Source organism: Malaclemys terrapin, chromosome 19 (genome assembly GCF_027887155.1).
Source record: "Malaclemys terrapin pileata isolate rMalTer1 chromosome 19, rMalTer1.hap1, whole genome shotgun sequence".
Lineage (NCBI taxonomy): Eukaryota > Metazoa > Chordata > Testudines > Emydidae > Malaclemys > Malaclemys terrapin.
The window spans coordinates 19,343,887-19,360,121 of NC_071523.1; the positions used below are offsets into that span (position 1 = coordinate 19,343,887).

Below are 16,235 nucleotides of genomic sequence, written 5' to 3' on the forward strand. Positions count from 1 at the left end.
TTGTCAACATGAGGTTCTTGGTGCATTGAGTAGTTGAACAGTCTCATTTTTGAAGTTAATTTGCATGCACTTACACTGTTTCTGTCCAAGATTCCCAGGAAGAAGGTGACATTGGGACTGTGTGCTGACACCATCAAGAACAAATTGAACTGTAGCTGGATCGATGTGGTATAAATTGCACTACAGAGCAAAGCAACAGAGTCCTGTGGCACCTTTAAGACTAACAGATGTATTGGAGCAAAAGCTTTTGTGGGTGAATGCCCACTTCGTCGGATGCATGCTACAGAGCAAAACGTTTAGTATTGCTTTTCTCTATGCATTCAGCGTGGGTACACAGCTTGGTCCTGGCTATAAGTGTATTTTGGAGATATTAAGCAATGAAACCATATTCCCTTTAGCTTTTATTATAATCCAAACCAGGTACCACTTTGTTTTTGACATAATACTGTGTTCTAGCAATCATCAGTTCAAAAGGAGTACAAAGTAGAACATATATAAATAAATAACTTTTCATCAAATGAGCAGCTAAATTAATCTTTTAAAGCAACAAAGTTTCTTGTACCCAGCTGTGGCGAGGGAGAGTGTAACATATTAAGTTTGTGCAGTGGAACAGAGTGCAAAACACCTTAAACAAACTTGCCTTTAAACATCTCAAGAATAAACGGGTTAGTATCTCAGCTCTTTGGGTCCTGACCAAGTTTATTTGCAAAGACGCACTGCTCATTTGATGAAAGATGAGGTTACAAATACTGAGTCTGATCTACTATGCTACAACCAACCATTATTTGATATACATACTACTACAAACCAGATTGCATTTCATGTGATGCTGGAAGAAGCACTCACGTGTAAGTCAAGTCTCATTAGTTTAACAAAGTTTGCACAATCCCCAGAGTCCTTGTCACCCACGAGTATCAAATGCTCCTCTATGGAACCAGGACTTACAGTACATTTTGGAACTTAAATGTGAGTGCTTTTAACTTATCAAATGTTTATTTTATTACAGCACCGTGGCCAATGGTAAACTACAATGAAAGACTGCTCACAAGTTCAAAAATCAAGTGATGCAGCACATCCACACAGTGGTGCCAGGGATCTTTGGCTACCAAGCATGAAAACACATTTGTACATCTTTACATAAATATGTATTTTGATTAAAATTCCAGGCCCACAATAAAAAAAAAATTAGAGGATGAGCCACAGGAGTCCAATAATTGCCCCCTGGTGAAAAACCACATTTGAACGACTGCATCTCTATTATAGAGTAAAAATGAAATGCTTCCCAAAGTTTGCGATCCTCTATTGAGCATGGAATTCCAACAGCATTTCTTCCAGGTGTGTGGCTTTTTACACACTGGTTCACAGTCTGCTTGCAGAGGTGAGCTGTGTACAATAGCCTCAAACCTCTTAGGCCCAGTATTCAGTTACCAAAAGAATTCCTGTGTGGTTAGTGTGAGCTAAGACAGATTCTGCAGAAGGACCAGGGGCTTGTTTACAAGCTGACTCTTGTTTTCCTCCAACAGGGTGGCTGTATGACCTAATGTTTCACAGGCTGGAAAACTCTCCTGGGGGAGAACAGGTAGGATATTCTAGCTGCCACAGCTACAAGAGAAGAGGGAACAATGTGAGATCTTATAGAAGGCTCAGGAGCATAGGTCAAACTGCCCTCTCCACCTCTGCTGTGGGATGCCACCATTGCCCTCCGTTGGACTGATTCATACCTACTCAAATGCTATTGGTTTTCGCTAGGGGTAGGCAGGGTAGAGCTACCCAAGCTAGCTTTAATGGAGCTAGTTGCCTGAGTAAAGCAGGCCCTAGCTAGCACCACACTGCTGTTGGTACCCACACCCTACGTGTCTGAAAGCGAAACCCCTCCATCTGCCCAATGGAAACCCCTTTGGTGAGAGCTTGTCAGGTCCAGACCATAGGGCTCCTTTAGCTGAGGATCGTGTCTACACTAGGTTGTATTAATGCAAAATTTCAAAACCCAGAGGGCATGACCGTGCTAGGGGGGTGCCCCCACATTAAAAGCACTAAACCACAACCATTTTCATCTTGCCCCACCTTTGCAATCAGTGACTGGTGCGGGGTGACGGGGAACTATGGAAATAGCAGCATTGCTGCCTGCGGTTACCTTCTTGACAGGTAGGTCCTATGTACCCATTAATGCAAGTGCACTGGCCATTCTGAGCATTGCAGAAAGAGTTGACAGAGGCACAGTCACAGGTCAGGGTGCAATCTGGGCCAAATTGATCCATGCGGCAGTCTGGAGGGGGAAGAAAGGCAGAGAGATTGTTGGGAGGAGCTGGAATTATTTCAGCGCGTTCGCTTGCAGTTCTATCCACGCATGGCCTGATACTGAGGTGACAGAACTAAGCACAGGCCTGGTGCAAGGTAAGGGGGCAGTTTGCCCCAGGAGAGGGATGGGACAGGCTCCTCCCAAACTGTACCTTACCCCTGGATTTGTTAGACCACCCCAAGGACCCAGAGCGCAGTTCAGGTTCCATTCAGTTGTTGGCTTCTTAACTCCAGCTAACAATCGGGGCAGAAGAGTGTGTTGTGATGGGCCATGGCATTGAGTCACTGCTGGGTGAACTAGAGGTGAACGGCCCCACATCCCCCAGGAGCACCTGGAGCCATCCAGTCCTCCACATCAAACATTCCATATAACTTCAGTACTTGTGCCCATTGGCTCTCTAGGTCACATTCATAAAACACAATTCTCCTCTCGCATTAGGGGAAGGCTGGTGCAAGAAGAACCAGGTCAGATGCCTTCTGGCTAGGCTGCAAAAATGCCCCTCCCTTTAGTAGTCCCAGTCCCAGACAGGAGAGTGATGATAGTGTGTCCGTTTTAAGATCATCACTTGCACACCTGTTATGTCTGTTGCAAATAATCCACACTCACCCAGGTCACACTTGGTGCCAGTTTTTCCGGGCGGACACAGGCAGCGCCCAGTGACTGGATCACATGGTGCGTTTCCTTCACAGTCACACAACTGCTGGCAACGCTCTCCGTACCGCCCCTCCTCACAGCCTGTTAGCACAAGAGAAAGGGTGAAGGGCAGCACAAGGATCTCCGGCCCTTCGGTCTGTGCTTTTTTCACACAGCCAGTCTTGCCAATTCTGAGCCAATCCTGTGGGACTCCCCGCCCAAGACAAGAGACAGTCGTCTTTACCTGGAAATGATCCCAAGGCACCGGGAAACCCTGCATGTTTCTTCCCTCTGAGGGCAACGCCAGGGCTATGCCCCGTTAATAGGAGGCCTTTGTCACTGACTTTTGTGACAGAAGCTGATTCTGGTGTGGCGATTGGCCCTGTGCGCTCAGTTTAGTAATTATCTCCAGGGGGGTGTTGTGCAAAACAGAAAATTTTGGGGGAGAGAGAACCAATTGCTTGATTATTTATGTATTTTTGTGCCTCTGCTTGTCTAAATTCGAGTCATTCCAACTGGCTCGAGATAGCAGAAAACTGGAGTCTAAGAAATGTTGTCTAGGATCAAAGCAGCACACCAGGGGTCCATTGCTGTCTCCCCCTTCCCTACCTGTGTGAACACCACAGTGGGGCTGGCTGGCACTACTTCCTACCTCAGTGGGTTTGATGTTTGACGAGTGGGTGGCAAGCACTCTGGTTAGTGAATGCTACCTCATAGTTACAGGGCCAGAGCCCTTTTAAGATGATCTTAGCACATGTCCTGTTTGCCAGCAGTACCTTCCCCACAATGCCCCACTGAGGCCAGCTGGAAGTACATTCACTGACGGCAGTGGGGGCACTATAGATTCGCACACTAGTATAAGAGAGATCAGCAGTGACAACACGTCACCTTTTGATGGGCAATACGCTGAAGTGATCTATACCTGTCTGACAGCGGTCTTTGTGGAAGCCAGCAGGACACAGACACTGACCGGTCACTGGGTCACAAGTTGCTCCATTCTGACAATCACACAACTCCTGACAACGCAGTCCATGGAAACCTGGAGGGCAGGCTGGGAAGGAAGCCAGTTGGAAAGTTCATTAGTAAACACAGATCGCTTCAATGAGGCCTTATTCGCTGGGGGTCCCAGCAGCTCATCCTCCCGCTAACCCGTGGGAGGAAGGCGTGAGCCCTTTACACTGGGAAGTTTCAAGATGCAGAGGGACAATCCTGCTCTGTGTTATGAAGGGGGTGGGGGGGGGGAGAGGGATTAACCAGTGGACCACTGCTCTCAGTCTCTCTTTTAGCTCCCTGCTGCACACTGGATCCACAAATAATCATCATTTATTACCAGGGCCTTGGAGCGGAGTCTGGAGCTGGAGCCCGGCGCAGTGGAGCTGCAGCGGAGCACAGCTCCAAAGCCCTGTTTATTACTGGAGTGCCTAGAAGCCCTGGTCACAGAGCAGGCCCCCATTGTGCCAGGCGCTGTACAAACATCGAACAAAGAGCTTGCAAACTACCCACAGTCAGCTCCTGAAATTCAGGAAGATTGTTGAGTGTAATGTCTTACTCTTTCCACGGATCTCAATAGCAAAAAAGATTTAAGCTCGGAACACAACTCCTCACTCTTCACCCATATGAACTATTTCATGGACATCCTGGGCTGGCCATGGTAGGCTTTGCCCATGGAAGTTCTCTTCCATTTTAGTGAACAACAGGGGAAGATTTAAGGTGAAAAATGCAAAACGTTGTGTGGGAGACAAGGTGGGTGAGGTGATATCTTTTATTGCACTACCATCCGTTGGTGAGAGAGAGAAGCTTTCGAGCCACACCGAGCTCTTCCTCAGATTAGGGCAAGGTGCTCTGAGTATCACAGCTAAATGCAAGATGGAACAGGTTGTTTAGCATAAGTAGTAAACACACGTTCTGAGGGACCATTCAAGGTAGAGTGGCCCATTAACACCTCTGCAGTCATAGGACAAAAAGGGTGTGTTGGAGGGTTACAGATCGTAGATGTAAGCCATAAATCCAGTGTCTCTGTTCAGTCCACGAGTGTGTGAAACTACCCAAAATGTGCCAGTCTTTCCCTTTGATGCAGGTGTGTGGTAGCACTGCCTTTCCCCCACTACTGCTAAGGAATCTGGGTTTGTATTTGTCTGACCAGAGCACACGAACGAAACAAAATATTACTGACATTACAGTAGGGACCATGTTGCTGCTTTTTTGTACTCTGGCTTGTTTTTAAGCAGTTGCTAATGTGGGTCAGGTTATGTGTGCACACTCCAAGCACACACAAAGGACAGGACATTCAAACCAACAGCATCTTTAACTTGACTGATAACCTGCCTGTGGAGTACAGGGCTGCCAGACACACACACCAGTGCAATTTCAACTGGGCTGTGCAGTGCTATGACCAACACTAGGTTGACAAGTGTCACGTGTCAGGGCTGAAGGAGCTCACCAGGCTGCTTTGTCCACATGCCTCCTTTTTACCCCTCCCCAGGACAGAGCAGAGGGGAGCTGGCCAGGTGCATTACCAAGAGGTCTTACAGTGTGTGGATGCCTCTGGTTTTGGCCTCTGCCAGAGGCAGGATACTAGACTTGATGGACCTCCTGGCATCCGTCCCCAGCTGCATGTGTGTGTATGGAAGTGATGGTGCCATTGGGCCTCTCACTTGCTGTGATGTTCAAACTGCCCCCATGCGAGTCAGATCCGCCCCTTATGTCCCCCGGTGCCCACATTAAACAGCTTTACAACACACAGCCGCGGAGGGCAGAAGGAGCAGCCGTTCCACTGCTTGAACTTACTGTGCTCACATAAGTGCCCATAGTGCCCTCTGCGGCAGTGGCAGGCTCCCGTCACTGGGTCACAAGTCCCGTTATTCCGGCATGCACAGTTCAGCTGGCAGTTGGCGCCGTACTTCCCGGGTGGGCATTCTGCGGGGAACATGTTTCAGAGAGAGGAACTGGCGCACGGCTCATACGCGAGCACGTCCTGTGCAGCAGGTGACCTGTGGCCAGGCCAGGCCGCACAGGGTGCCCTGCGAGGGAGGGCACAGGTACGCATGTGGCCGTGGCAAAGAGGGCATCAATTCTAAACACAAACTCAGTTAGTTTAACAGTTGCCAGGCCGGTGCCAGGACAGAACACCTCCAGGGGGTTTACCCAGTTCGCAGAATTTCCCGGTCCGCCCAAGCCCACACAAACAGGAGCCGTCGGCCGCATGACAGATTCCTCCATTCTGGCAGGAGCACGTCTGCTTGCAGCCTGCCCCGTACTGGTTTTTCTGGCAGACTGAAAAAGACAAAGGAGGAGAGAGTGGGAACCCAAATCCCGATATGATCAAACAGCTACTACACCAAAGGAGCTGGGGTAGCTGGCCTGTACCCAACCCTACAGCCCTTTCCAAACCACCGTGGTGAAATACCCAGTCTTGGTTAAATGGCACCATGGTGAATGTTTACCGTGTTCACAGCTGGCACCAGTTCTTCCTGCTGGACAAATGCAGATGCCTGTCACATGGTGACAGGTGGCTCCTTCTCCACAGGAACACAGGTGCATGCAGTCCTTGCCATAGTGACCAATAGGGCAGCCTAGGAGAGATGGTGACATTAGCATTCTTAGAAGCAGGCTATGGGCTGAAAAGGAAGGATTTTGGTTTGGCTTGGAGGGGAATGTGTCTGGTGGTTAGCGCTCTGAGACAAGGAGTCAGGACTCGGGTTCTTTTCAAGGCTCTGCCACTAACGATGTGATCTTAGGCTTGATTTGGTAGAGAAGAAACGAGCCGTCTAGATCACTTGTGCTGAAGGAGGAAAGCATTTTAACAGAGGCTCCAGAGCCAAGCAATGGGATGGTGCAAGCGTGAACTGCCAGATTAATGCAGCACTTCCACATGTGGCAGACATTATGGTGCAGGAAACCCCCCCCAGGAAGAAAGCAATTCCATTTCAATAAAAGCAAGAAATTAAATCAGTTACTTCGGAGCTGTAATAGTGGACAGGCTCTTTGTCCACCAGTCTCTCCTGTGTGATTCAGAGGAAGAAAATGTAGTGCCCACAGCCAATGGTGTAGTGTTGTACCTGGGAGAAAGGCTTCTTTCCTGACCCTGCAGCTGAGCCACTCATGCCATGAATCATAGGACTGTAAGGGACCTCGAGAGGTCATCTAATCCCAGCCCCTGCACTCATGGCAGAACTGAGTATTAACTAGACCATCCCGGACAGGTGTTTGTCCAACCTGCTCTTAAAAATCTCCAATGATGGAGATTCCACAACCTCCTTAGGGAGTTTATTCCAGTGCTTAGCCACCCTGACTGTTAGGAAGCATGAAATCATCTCTCTGTCTGCACATCATGATCATCTTAAACGCCTACCTGTTTCTGTAGCTCCCTCTGGTAAAATCCGTTTTGGCAACAGCTTGAATTTTTGCAGCAATTCACTTTCCCTTTGTTTAGCTGATGCATCATTAGAACCATAACAACGCTTGGAGAAAAAACACCCATCCCCAGTGAGTAATAAGAAAATTCCCTTCCACAAAGGTATTTTTGGCAGGGTCACTATCGGTCCTGCAGGGGTTTTGACAGAAAACATTTTGCTGGAACCCAAGAGGCAAAAGCTTCATGACTCTGTTCTTAGAAGATGAACCAAAGCTGTCAAGACTTTTCTGCATTAAGGAGTTTATTAGTATTTTGTAGAGAGGGGGGTTATTATTCTCTTTTGTGGCACATTTACTATGTGACTCCCTTCCACTGCTACTGTCTAAAACCTTTCAAGTGTAAGAAACACCCCAAACTTATGGATTTTTGCTTTTATTGTAATTCTGGACAGTGAATCATCGAAAACAGGAGTCAGAGGAATGGTCCATGCATTTCAGCAGTAATTGAGAATTCACTCCCAGCACTTCCTCTGCTAGTAGGCAGTGGAAGATACTCGGTGTAATGTTTTGCAAAGCTTGACGTGGAAGGCAAATGTGCTGCTTAAAGTCTGCCTGCAATGTTCTTAGACTGTGGCCCGCATCACAACTGCTGCTCTCTCTTGAAGGGCAGCATCTCATTCATGTGCATGGCGGCAAAGGAAGCTGCACGTGGGCAGCTAATGCCAGGATTCACCCCACTGAGATTTAAAGCAGCCTGCTACTCAGTCTCAGACTTCCCCGGGCAATACCCTGCACACTCACCGATACTGCAGTCAGCGCCGACGTACCCAGCGGGACACTGACATGTCCCTGTGGTGGTCTCACAGCGTCCTCCATTCCTACACTTACACTGCTGCTCACAATTGGGGCCATACCAACCAGCTGAACATCCTGGGGGGAAATTAAAAAAACCCAATGCTTAGAAAAACGGCAAAGCCCAGACACTGATCATGTGGCATGTGCATTGACATTCACAATGCAAGTGTCTCCCCCCTAATCGCTGATGACAAGACAAGATGATTCGAAATAGGGCGCAGCATGTTGGTAATCTAAGGGGTCCGCCGATGTACTCATCAACAAACGTTTGTAAAGACGTTGTTAACCCTGCTTTACTTGCTTGTAAAACAACAATTGATATTGGTGAGTAAATGTTGTTGGTATGAATATATGCCAGAGAATGACACCATCCAATTCACTTCACTCAGTGAGAGGAGGTGGGAGAAGGTCATTTCCTGTCTGTTTTGAGTGAGAAGCTGCTGATTTCCTGACTAATCCGAACAACGATCTCCTGGTGAGCCAGAGACAGCGGCCCAGCTGACACGACATGCACACCAGCAGGATGAAGATTCAGGAAGCCAGGTCTGGTTTTGCCTAATGGACTGCGTGATGGAATGGACTGTTTTGATTAGATACAACCCACATATTGTGACAGAAATAATCAAAGCGCAAGGCCATCCTGGGTTCCTTCATCCTCCTAGCACCTGCGGACATAAAGCACGGCATAAAGAATGGGGAAGTGCTCACAGCTCCTAGGCACTGGCTGCTCATTTTATCTTGCATTAACCAAATCTTAGAGAACTATACAAAATAATCAGCGACATCCCTGTTTTTCAAGTAGGCTCCTAATGGAAAAGCTATTCGTGCCGTGAAAATACATTTTTTAAAACCACCGCATAGAAAACTGAACAAAAATGAAATTGGGGGGGATTATTTCAAGAGGGTTGCAATAAGGTGCCCATCAATCTCCGCCCTTCCTCCAGCTGCACAGTTAAAAGGAGGAAGGTGAAAGTATCTCTCAATAGCCCTCCTTGCTCTTGGCAGAGGGAAACTGATCCAAGGAGTTTTACTCTTAGAGGAAAAAGAGCAGGAAAAAGTTCTCTGTTCATCGTACTACGTAGCCACCTTGTCCATGGGTTAGATGGGAAATGGCAGAATGTGGCACGTGTGTATATTAAATTGTTTTTGATGGCACAAAATGTAACTCACTGATTAGTAAGAGAATGTGTGTATGGGTGAGAGAGAGCGTGCGTGTGTGGGCGTGGATGGATGTATGGATGTGAGAGTATGCAGGGACATAGGACGGAGGACCAAAGGGAACAGAAAACGCCTGCTTGGGCAGAATCATTTCCCCCATTACAGGCAAGGTTCACAAAGACATAACCTGGGAAATGTTTTAAAAAATCTCAAGCTGCACGAGTGAGGGGAAAGGGAAGCACAGTGCGAAGCTGGGATGACAGCCAATCCGAATGCAGGAGGTGCCATATTGGAGCTGTCCCAAGGCTCCTGGAGTTCAGTTCCTGGCCATGACTAATATCCAGTGCTGCAGAGGAAGGTGGAGTCCCCTCTCCTCTGATTAGTTAATTGTGAATGCTACCAGACACTTCCTTCCTGACCCCATCAGCTTATGCCCTGATACATGACCATGGCCTCACCTTGGAACACTCAGCATGAAGAACACAGTCCCTGATTGGCTAGCATCCAGCAGAGACGCTGTAGGTGAAGTCACATGAACCTTGACAACGCGGAAGACAAAGTTTAGCGCAAACTCACTTAGCTGGCAATTTCTTCCATGGTAACCAGGTGCACAGATACACGCTCCAGTGACAGGGTGACAGTCTTGGTTCACTTCTGGACACTGGCAAGCCTGAGCACAGTTCAGCCCAAAGGTCCCTGGCAGACAGGCTGTAGGAAGGAAGGAGATGAAGACACCACAACCTTATTGTAGGGGCTCTTGGTCTCCCCCCCCCAAACCCCACTCCCTAATGTAGGTCAGATTTAGAACTCCACTATAGAGCAGGACTTACTGGTATCAAAACCCAGAATGGCCTTTAGTGCGCATGGTGTTCATCCGCCACTCAAAGCCAGGGGAAATGGGAACCAGTCTCGCTGGTGTATCCTGTTGTGAGGACCATGGGCATAGGTGCTAGGATGTACAAAGGAGTGTGGGATTGAAGAGGATTGGAAGTATTTTCAGATACTAGATGCCCTCTGCAATCATGCATCCACACATGCACAGAGAGCTCTGAAATACATACACTTACAGCACTGAAGAATGTGCTCGCATGCCTCTGTCTTTCCCAGACTTGCTCATATCCACAGGAGCTTGCTCTTACTCTGATTTATTGCTAATCCTTTGGATGGAATATGCTGCTCTGGTTTCCCACTTGGCTCCCTTTGCTCTGTTATGATTCTGTGGGCATGCACCACCTGCCAAAGTGTGAGCTGCTATTTGGCAACGCATTGGGGTTTTTTTTAGTAGTAATGGATTGACCCGTCTAGTTCCCTGGACTCTGCTAGTAACTGTAGAAGGGCTGTTCCCTCCTCCGTACATTGTTCACATCCATGGCCCATAAATCCTGGAGGGCAGCCACACTGGCCAGTGACATGGTTACAAGGCGTTCCTGGGGGGCAGTCGCAGCGGCTGGCACAGTCCTTCCCAAATGAACCAGGCAGGCAGGCTGTGGGAAGGAAACAAGGCGGGGAAAAGAAATCAAGACAAAAGGCTTGAAAATTCTTCCTAGTGCCCAGCACCAGCAGGAATTTGATGCCCCCAAAATCAAGTGTAATTAAAGGGTTAATGCGATATTGCTGTAGCCTTCCTGGAAATGTGAAAGAAATGCCCCATAGAATACCACTGTGCGCTGAAGACATGTCGTGTCCCAACCGGGCACCGTCTGTCCAAGGAGTTGCTAAGAAGCCGAGGTCTCCTTCCTTCCTTCCTTTGAGCAAATCTCAAAGTCTGGCTGCTTCCCCCAATCATCCCAATGCCCCCTTTCCTCGGCACACTTCTCTTTCTAGTGCATTGAGAGATGCCAGACTGACAGGCTAAGAAAACAGTCCTCTTAGCCGAACAGGTACAGCAGGGCACCAGCCATACAAGCTTCCCCGAAGCTACCTTGGCCTGGAGGGTCTGTGAGAGAGGTGAGTGGGAGTTCAGTTTCTGTGACCCATTTAGTCCTGGGCCTCTGCTGAGATGTCTTGGTGCCTATCAGTGCCAATAATGCTGTGGCTATCTGTCTACTGGGGACTGTACTGGGCTTGAACTCTGACATCAGCCAGCTGGCAGCATTTGTTACAGCAACCGAGGTAAACACCTCTTTCTATAGCCCATTGCTCCCATCCCCTGAGCCATCTACTCCCACTTCATCTGTTACTCTAGAGCTCGTTCCCAAAACATCCAGGCTCCGTGGCTTCATCTGAGGCTGAAACGTCACAAGAACAGCCTGAGCAGCAGAGACGACGTGAGGAGGGGTGTGATTCTCTCACCTTTCTCACAGCGCTGGCCCCTCCAGCCTGTGGGGCAGTCGCAGGCGCCAGTGACGTGGTGGCACGAGACTCCATCCCCACAGGCGCACTGCTCTGCACAGTGCTCTCCGAACGTACCCTCCGGGCAAGCTGCAGAGATTCAAACGTACAGAGAGGTGGGAGTTACAGGGGTGCTACAGAATGAATACGGGCAGGGTCTGGTTTCATTACACAGGGCAATTCAAACTATGCTCGCCAGGCACAAAGAACTTCAAATGTTTATTTTATGTCCCTTTTGTTTTCTCATGTCAGGGTGTGAAGTTTTATGTTTCACTTCATGTTTGACAAGTCAGATGGGATCTGTCAGTCTGCAGGGCTGGGCCTAACGAGACTGGGAACAGGATCAAATAGATCAGACTTGTTTCTTTTCTTTGGTGGTGGCGCTGGGTACCAGACTGACAGCTCTGGAGAATGGGGTCCTTCATTCATCCCCAGAGGCGGTACACCATGGGCAGGAGCTGGGCAAGCTTCCCAACACTGCTTGGCTGGAGCACTGAAAGGGTCCCTGTACCGTGGCTGCTTTCGGAGCAGGAGAAGAGTTTAATCTCTGTAACCCAGTCAGTCCTTGGCCTCTCGACTGAGACCATCAACAAGGGAGCCAGTTAGTGCCAACTGTGCTGCTGCTTTACCTGTCAAAGGGGAAACTTGTTGACTGGGAATAAACTCGTGACACTGGCCACTGTCCAGTCACCAGACAATAACGTGTTAATCACCACTGCTCTGGGCAAGAGCGAATCCGTGAGCGCCGGGGAAAAGGCTCCATCTCCCATTACCCATCGTCTGAAATCGCCAGTCCGCTGGGCAAGCCATTGACTCAGCATTTCTTTGCACTCTCCGTAACAATCTTCGCTTGTTTCCTCTAAGTGGGATTTTCTGATTCTTCTGTTCATAAAGCGAAGTCATAAGGTCAGTTGGGCCAAATTCAGCCTTGGCCTAAACAGTTCCAACTCCCACGGAAGTCAGCGGAGTTGCACACAGCTACGTCAGGGCTGAACTTGGCACTTCCTGTTGGATTTGTGACATCACCATTACCTTTGAGACAACAGACCATGAGGTGAGAAACTTTGGCAGAATTCAGGGCTGGGAGAAAGTGGGTGCTGAGGCGAGGAGAAGAGCTGAGCCAGGCAGAAAGAGGGGAAGAAAGAAAGTTGTGAGCCGAGAAACTGCTCTTTGCATAAACATTCTCTTCTTCTTAATTTGGTGTGAAAGTCTCTCTCTCTCTAACAGTGCCAAATGTTTTTGGAAGCATTATTCCTGGCACCATTTAGTGAAAGCTGGGGGCCAGGATAGCATCACCATCAGGACCATTCTCCTCCTGTCATCTATGAGGAAGTGAGAGGCTGGTTCTTAAAGCAGATGGAAACCAGAAAAGACAGACAGTCATTGTCTGAATTTTAGAGAAGTTAGTTGCACAAACTACACAACTAATTGGCAACTAGTCAACAGGACTGAGTGCACAAATTCAGTAACTGCATGTGCAAATGACAAGATAGGTGCATTTGCCCATGCACTCACCCAATTTGCACATGCAATTGGGGTAACTGCAAGCATAGATTAGGGACATAGTTGTGCATATACTGTGTGCGCACGTTTGCACACCTAACTTTTCTAAAAAAATAAGCCCTAAAAATAAGTCAAATAAAGGAGTCTGACTTTTGGTGGGGATCGGGTAAGCTAGCAAGGGATAGGCATTGCTGGGCTTTTTAAATCTTAATGTCAATATAGACAGTGGTCTCAATGTAGTGAAATTCTGCCTACAGTGAGACAGAAAAAGTCCCGAATAGTTTCACTGCAAAGCATCATTCTGGTTATGATGATCCATTGCTTCAAGCTGCCCTGTGAAAAGCAACGACTTGACTAGAGGAGGGTCATGTGCAAAGAGTTCCATATAACACAGCGACATGGACCTGTGATTTGGTAAAGTGCCTTGAGGCTGACTTGAATACCCAGCCAAGATGATGGTGCCTGCCAGTCCCCAAAGATGGTGGATGGTTAAGTGAGATGTGTGTTTTACGTTACAGTACTTGAGGCTGTACCGAGGGTGTGCCAAGTCTAGACAAACCTCTTTATGGCATGGATCTCATTATCTGCTTTTCTCCTCAGACAGAAGAACCAGATGGCTAAGGTCCAATGCAAATAAGTGAGGGTAACAAGCAGGGAGGCTATGGAACAGAGCAGATATTTGGAATCTTCCACTGAGCGTTTGCTTCTGTGGGTAATTCTCTCCTGCACTTTCTAATTGGAAGGAGAAACAGAACCGTATCCTGGCGTGGCTGGTTGCAATTTGCATCATGACACCACATCCAGGTCTGGAAAACACTAAAATAAATTTCACCGGCACCATCAGAACTCTGCCCTGGCCCCTCATGCACACTGGCCCAAGAGGAGCTCAATGCCACATAGCAGAACACTCGATATTCTGCTTGGAGAAGGCTCAGAAGCTTCTGAAGGTTCCGTTCAGAGCAGAATCCAAAAATTCAGATACTTTTCTTCTAACCATGAGGTCAGATATCTCACAAAGCACATCCTGCTTTCATCTGAGTCTGAAATCCCCCAGAGCTGCCTTATACACCTCAATGGAATGCCCATGATCGGGGGTGAAAAATCAAGCAGAAACAGAAGGGGTTCAGAGAGAGAGAGGACAAAAACTACTAGAACCCTGGAATGACCTGTGTGAAGAGAGGCTGAGAGGGAGCAGAACAAGGCTACACATAACATAACGTGCACACAGCTCCGCCAGAGAGTGCATCAGTGAAAGGGATACTCATGAAAGGGATACTCGGGAAGGAGAAGATTAGGATTTCTCAGCTTTGCAAAGCCTCCAAACAGCTCTTGAAACTTGCCTGACCTTCGTCCCACATTAAGAAATGTTCCAGCAACCTCATATTACAGGCCACAGCCTGCTTCCTGCTAATGATCCTGGGAACAAAGCAGCCACACACCCAAAATACCTACAAGAGCCCAGAACCAAAACAGTGACACCGTAAACACCTTGTAAATGTCAGGGCTTTTCCTAGCCATGCTGCTGAGGGTGGGAATGGCTGCGGCAGACTACTCACTCACGCCCCTGGCTTCAGCTGATCACCAGCCTCAGACTAATAACCCCCTTCACAGTGGCCCACGCTTGCTGTGGCTGCTGGAACTTCTGGGAGGGGAGGGGCTCCCCTTTGCTGATCTTCTGGGACTTGATCCAGTCCCTGAGGCTCCCCTTTCTCAAGCCAGCCTCCCTTTCAACACTAGCTAATAGCAAAGGGCTTGCCAGGATACTTAGTGAAGTCTGTAGATAAGACGAATACGAGGGCCGACAGAAAGCAGGCCTAAGAGCTTGCTGGTGCTTAGGACAGAAGCCAGGTATTTCAGGTCTGCACAATGGTGCCAGCAGCGAGTAAGCTCAGAAGCTGGAAAGGGGGAAGAAGGGAAGGAGATCTGGAGCAGCATAAAGCTATTAAAGTCTTGGGTCTGGAGGAGGAGGTCTTCCTATGACATTTCAGCTTCACTCGGTCTTCCATTGCCATCTGCTGCTCAGGGGCAGGTTGTGTATCTGTCTCATTCAGGGTCTGCTCCTGCAGGTTTGCCATTGACTTCGGGGGGAGCAGGATGACACGTTATGATCTCTGGGAAGGGACATGGCCTTTTCGGGACTGTACAGCGCTGCGTACACGCAGGATAACATTGCTTTTGTTCAGACCTTGAGGGGAGCACAGCGACAGGCAGAACAAGTTTGCAAAGCTAAAACCATGGCATGTTTCTCTTGAGCTGTGCAAGCCAAACGTTGGGCCCTTTATTTAGTCAATAATTCCCTGGCACCTAGAACAGATGCACCAAGCAAAGAATCTGCTACCTCCAGCAGAGAGGACTTGTGCTTTTCTCGTTGTATCAAAAGCAACCTTTTAAAAAAACAAGGTAACTCGACTTCCCTGAACCTCAGGATGGTTCCATCTGAGGGAGGGCTCAGGCCAGCCAACGCCGTTCCCTTGTCCTGGCAGGTAAGCAAGAGCTACAACTATTGGTGGGCTCCTGTGGCTTTCACTTACCGCTTTGGCACTGCTGCCCAGTCCAGCCAGCCCGGCAGATGCAGTGGCCTGTCTGATGGTCACACAGCCCCCTGTTCTGGCAGTCGCAGGCTTGCTGGCAATCCACACCATACCGTCCTTGCGCACATTCTAGGGGAAGCCAGAGAGCTGACTGAAGTGGTTTTGGAAATAGCACCAGAAATACAAACCCACAACTCCTCCTTGAGGACAGAAAGTAAGGATGTGTCTACAGGGCAGCTGGGAGCAGGCCTGAGTAGAGAGACTTGCGCTAGCTTTGCTCAAGCAAGCACGCTAAAAATAGCAGTGTGGAGACTGAAGCTCCGGTGGAGACGTGGGCTAGCTGCCTGAGTTCGAGCCTGCCCAGATCCCTGTGTCTGAGCTTGCGTGGCTGGCCCTCACCTTCATGGGGCCTGCAATGTCCACACTGCTCTTTTTAGCAGAGCTAGTGCCTGTCTGTCTGCCCATGCTGGGAGCCACATTCCCAGCTGCAGTGTAGACGTACTCTAGAGGGAGAAGGCTAATGACCCTGCTGTTATCACCAGATCGTTCTAAGACTGGCTACTGGAGTTATG

The 16,235-nt window shown here is 48.7% G+C and overlaps 1 protein-coding gene across 3 annotated transcripts in view; it reads right to left on the reverse strand.

Annotated features, from left to right (window-relative positions):
* Window positions 1-388: 388 nt before the first annotated feature.
* MEGF6 (multiple EGF like domains 6) overlaps window positions 389-16,235 on the reverse strand; it is a 251,091-nt gene continuing 235,244 nt past the window's right edge. For all 3 annotated transcript variants that reach the window (XM_054008952.1, XM_054008951.1, XM_054008953.1), the window contains 12 exons: window positions 15,664-15,792; window positions 11,591-11,719; window positions 10,654-10,782; window positions 9,875-10,006; window positions 8,087-8,215; window positions 6,376-6,504; window positions 6,077-6,205; window positions 5,720-5,848; window positions 3,855-3,983; window positions 2,906-3,034; window positions 2,135-2,266; window positions 389-1,602 (listed from right to left, as the gene is read on the reverse strand). In XM_054008952.1, the coding sequence (XP_053864927.1) occupies window positions 1,538-1,602; window positions 2,135-2,266; window positions 2,906-3,034; window positions 3,855-3,983; window positions 5,720-5,848; window positions 6,077-6,205; window positions 6,376-6,504; window positions 8,087-8,215; window positions 9,875-10,006; window positions 10,654-10,782; window positions 11,591-11,719; window positions 15,664-15,792 (1,490 nt within the window). In that variant the 3' untranslated portion in view covers window positions 389-1,537. The remainder of the gene's footprint in view (window positions 1,603-2,134; window positions 2,267-2,905; window positions 3,035-3,854; window positions 3,984-5,719; window positions 5,849-6,076; window positions 6,206-6,375; window positions 6,505-8,086; window positions 8,216-9,874; window positions 10,007-10,653; window positions 10,783-11,590; window positions 11,720-15,663; window positions 15,793-16,235) is intronic.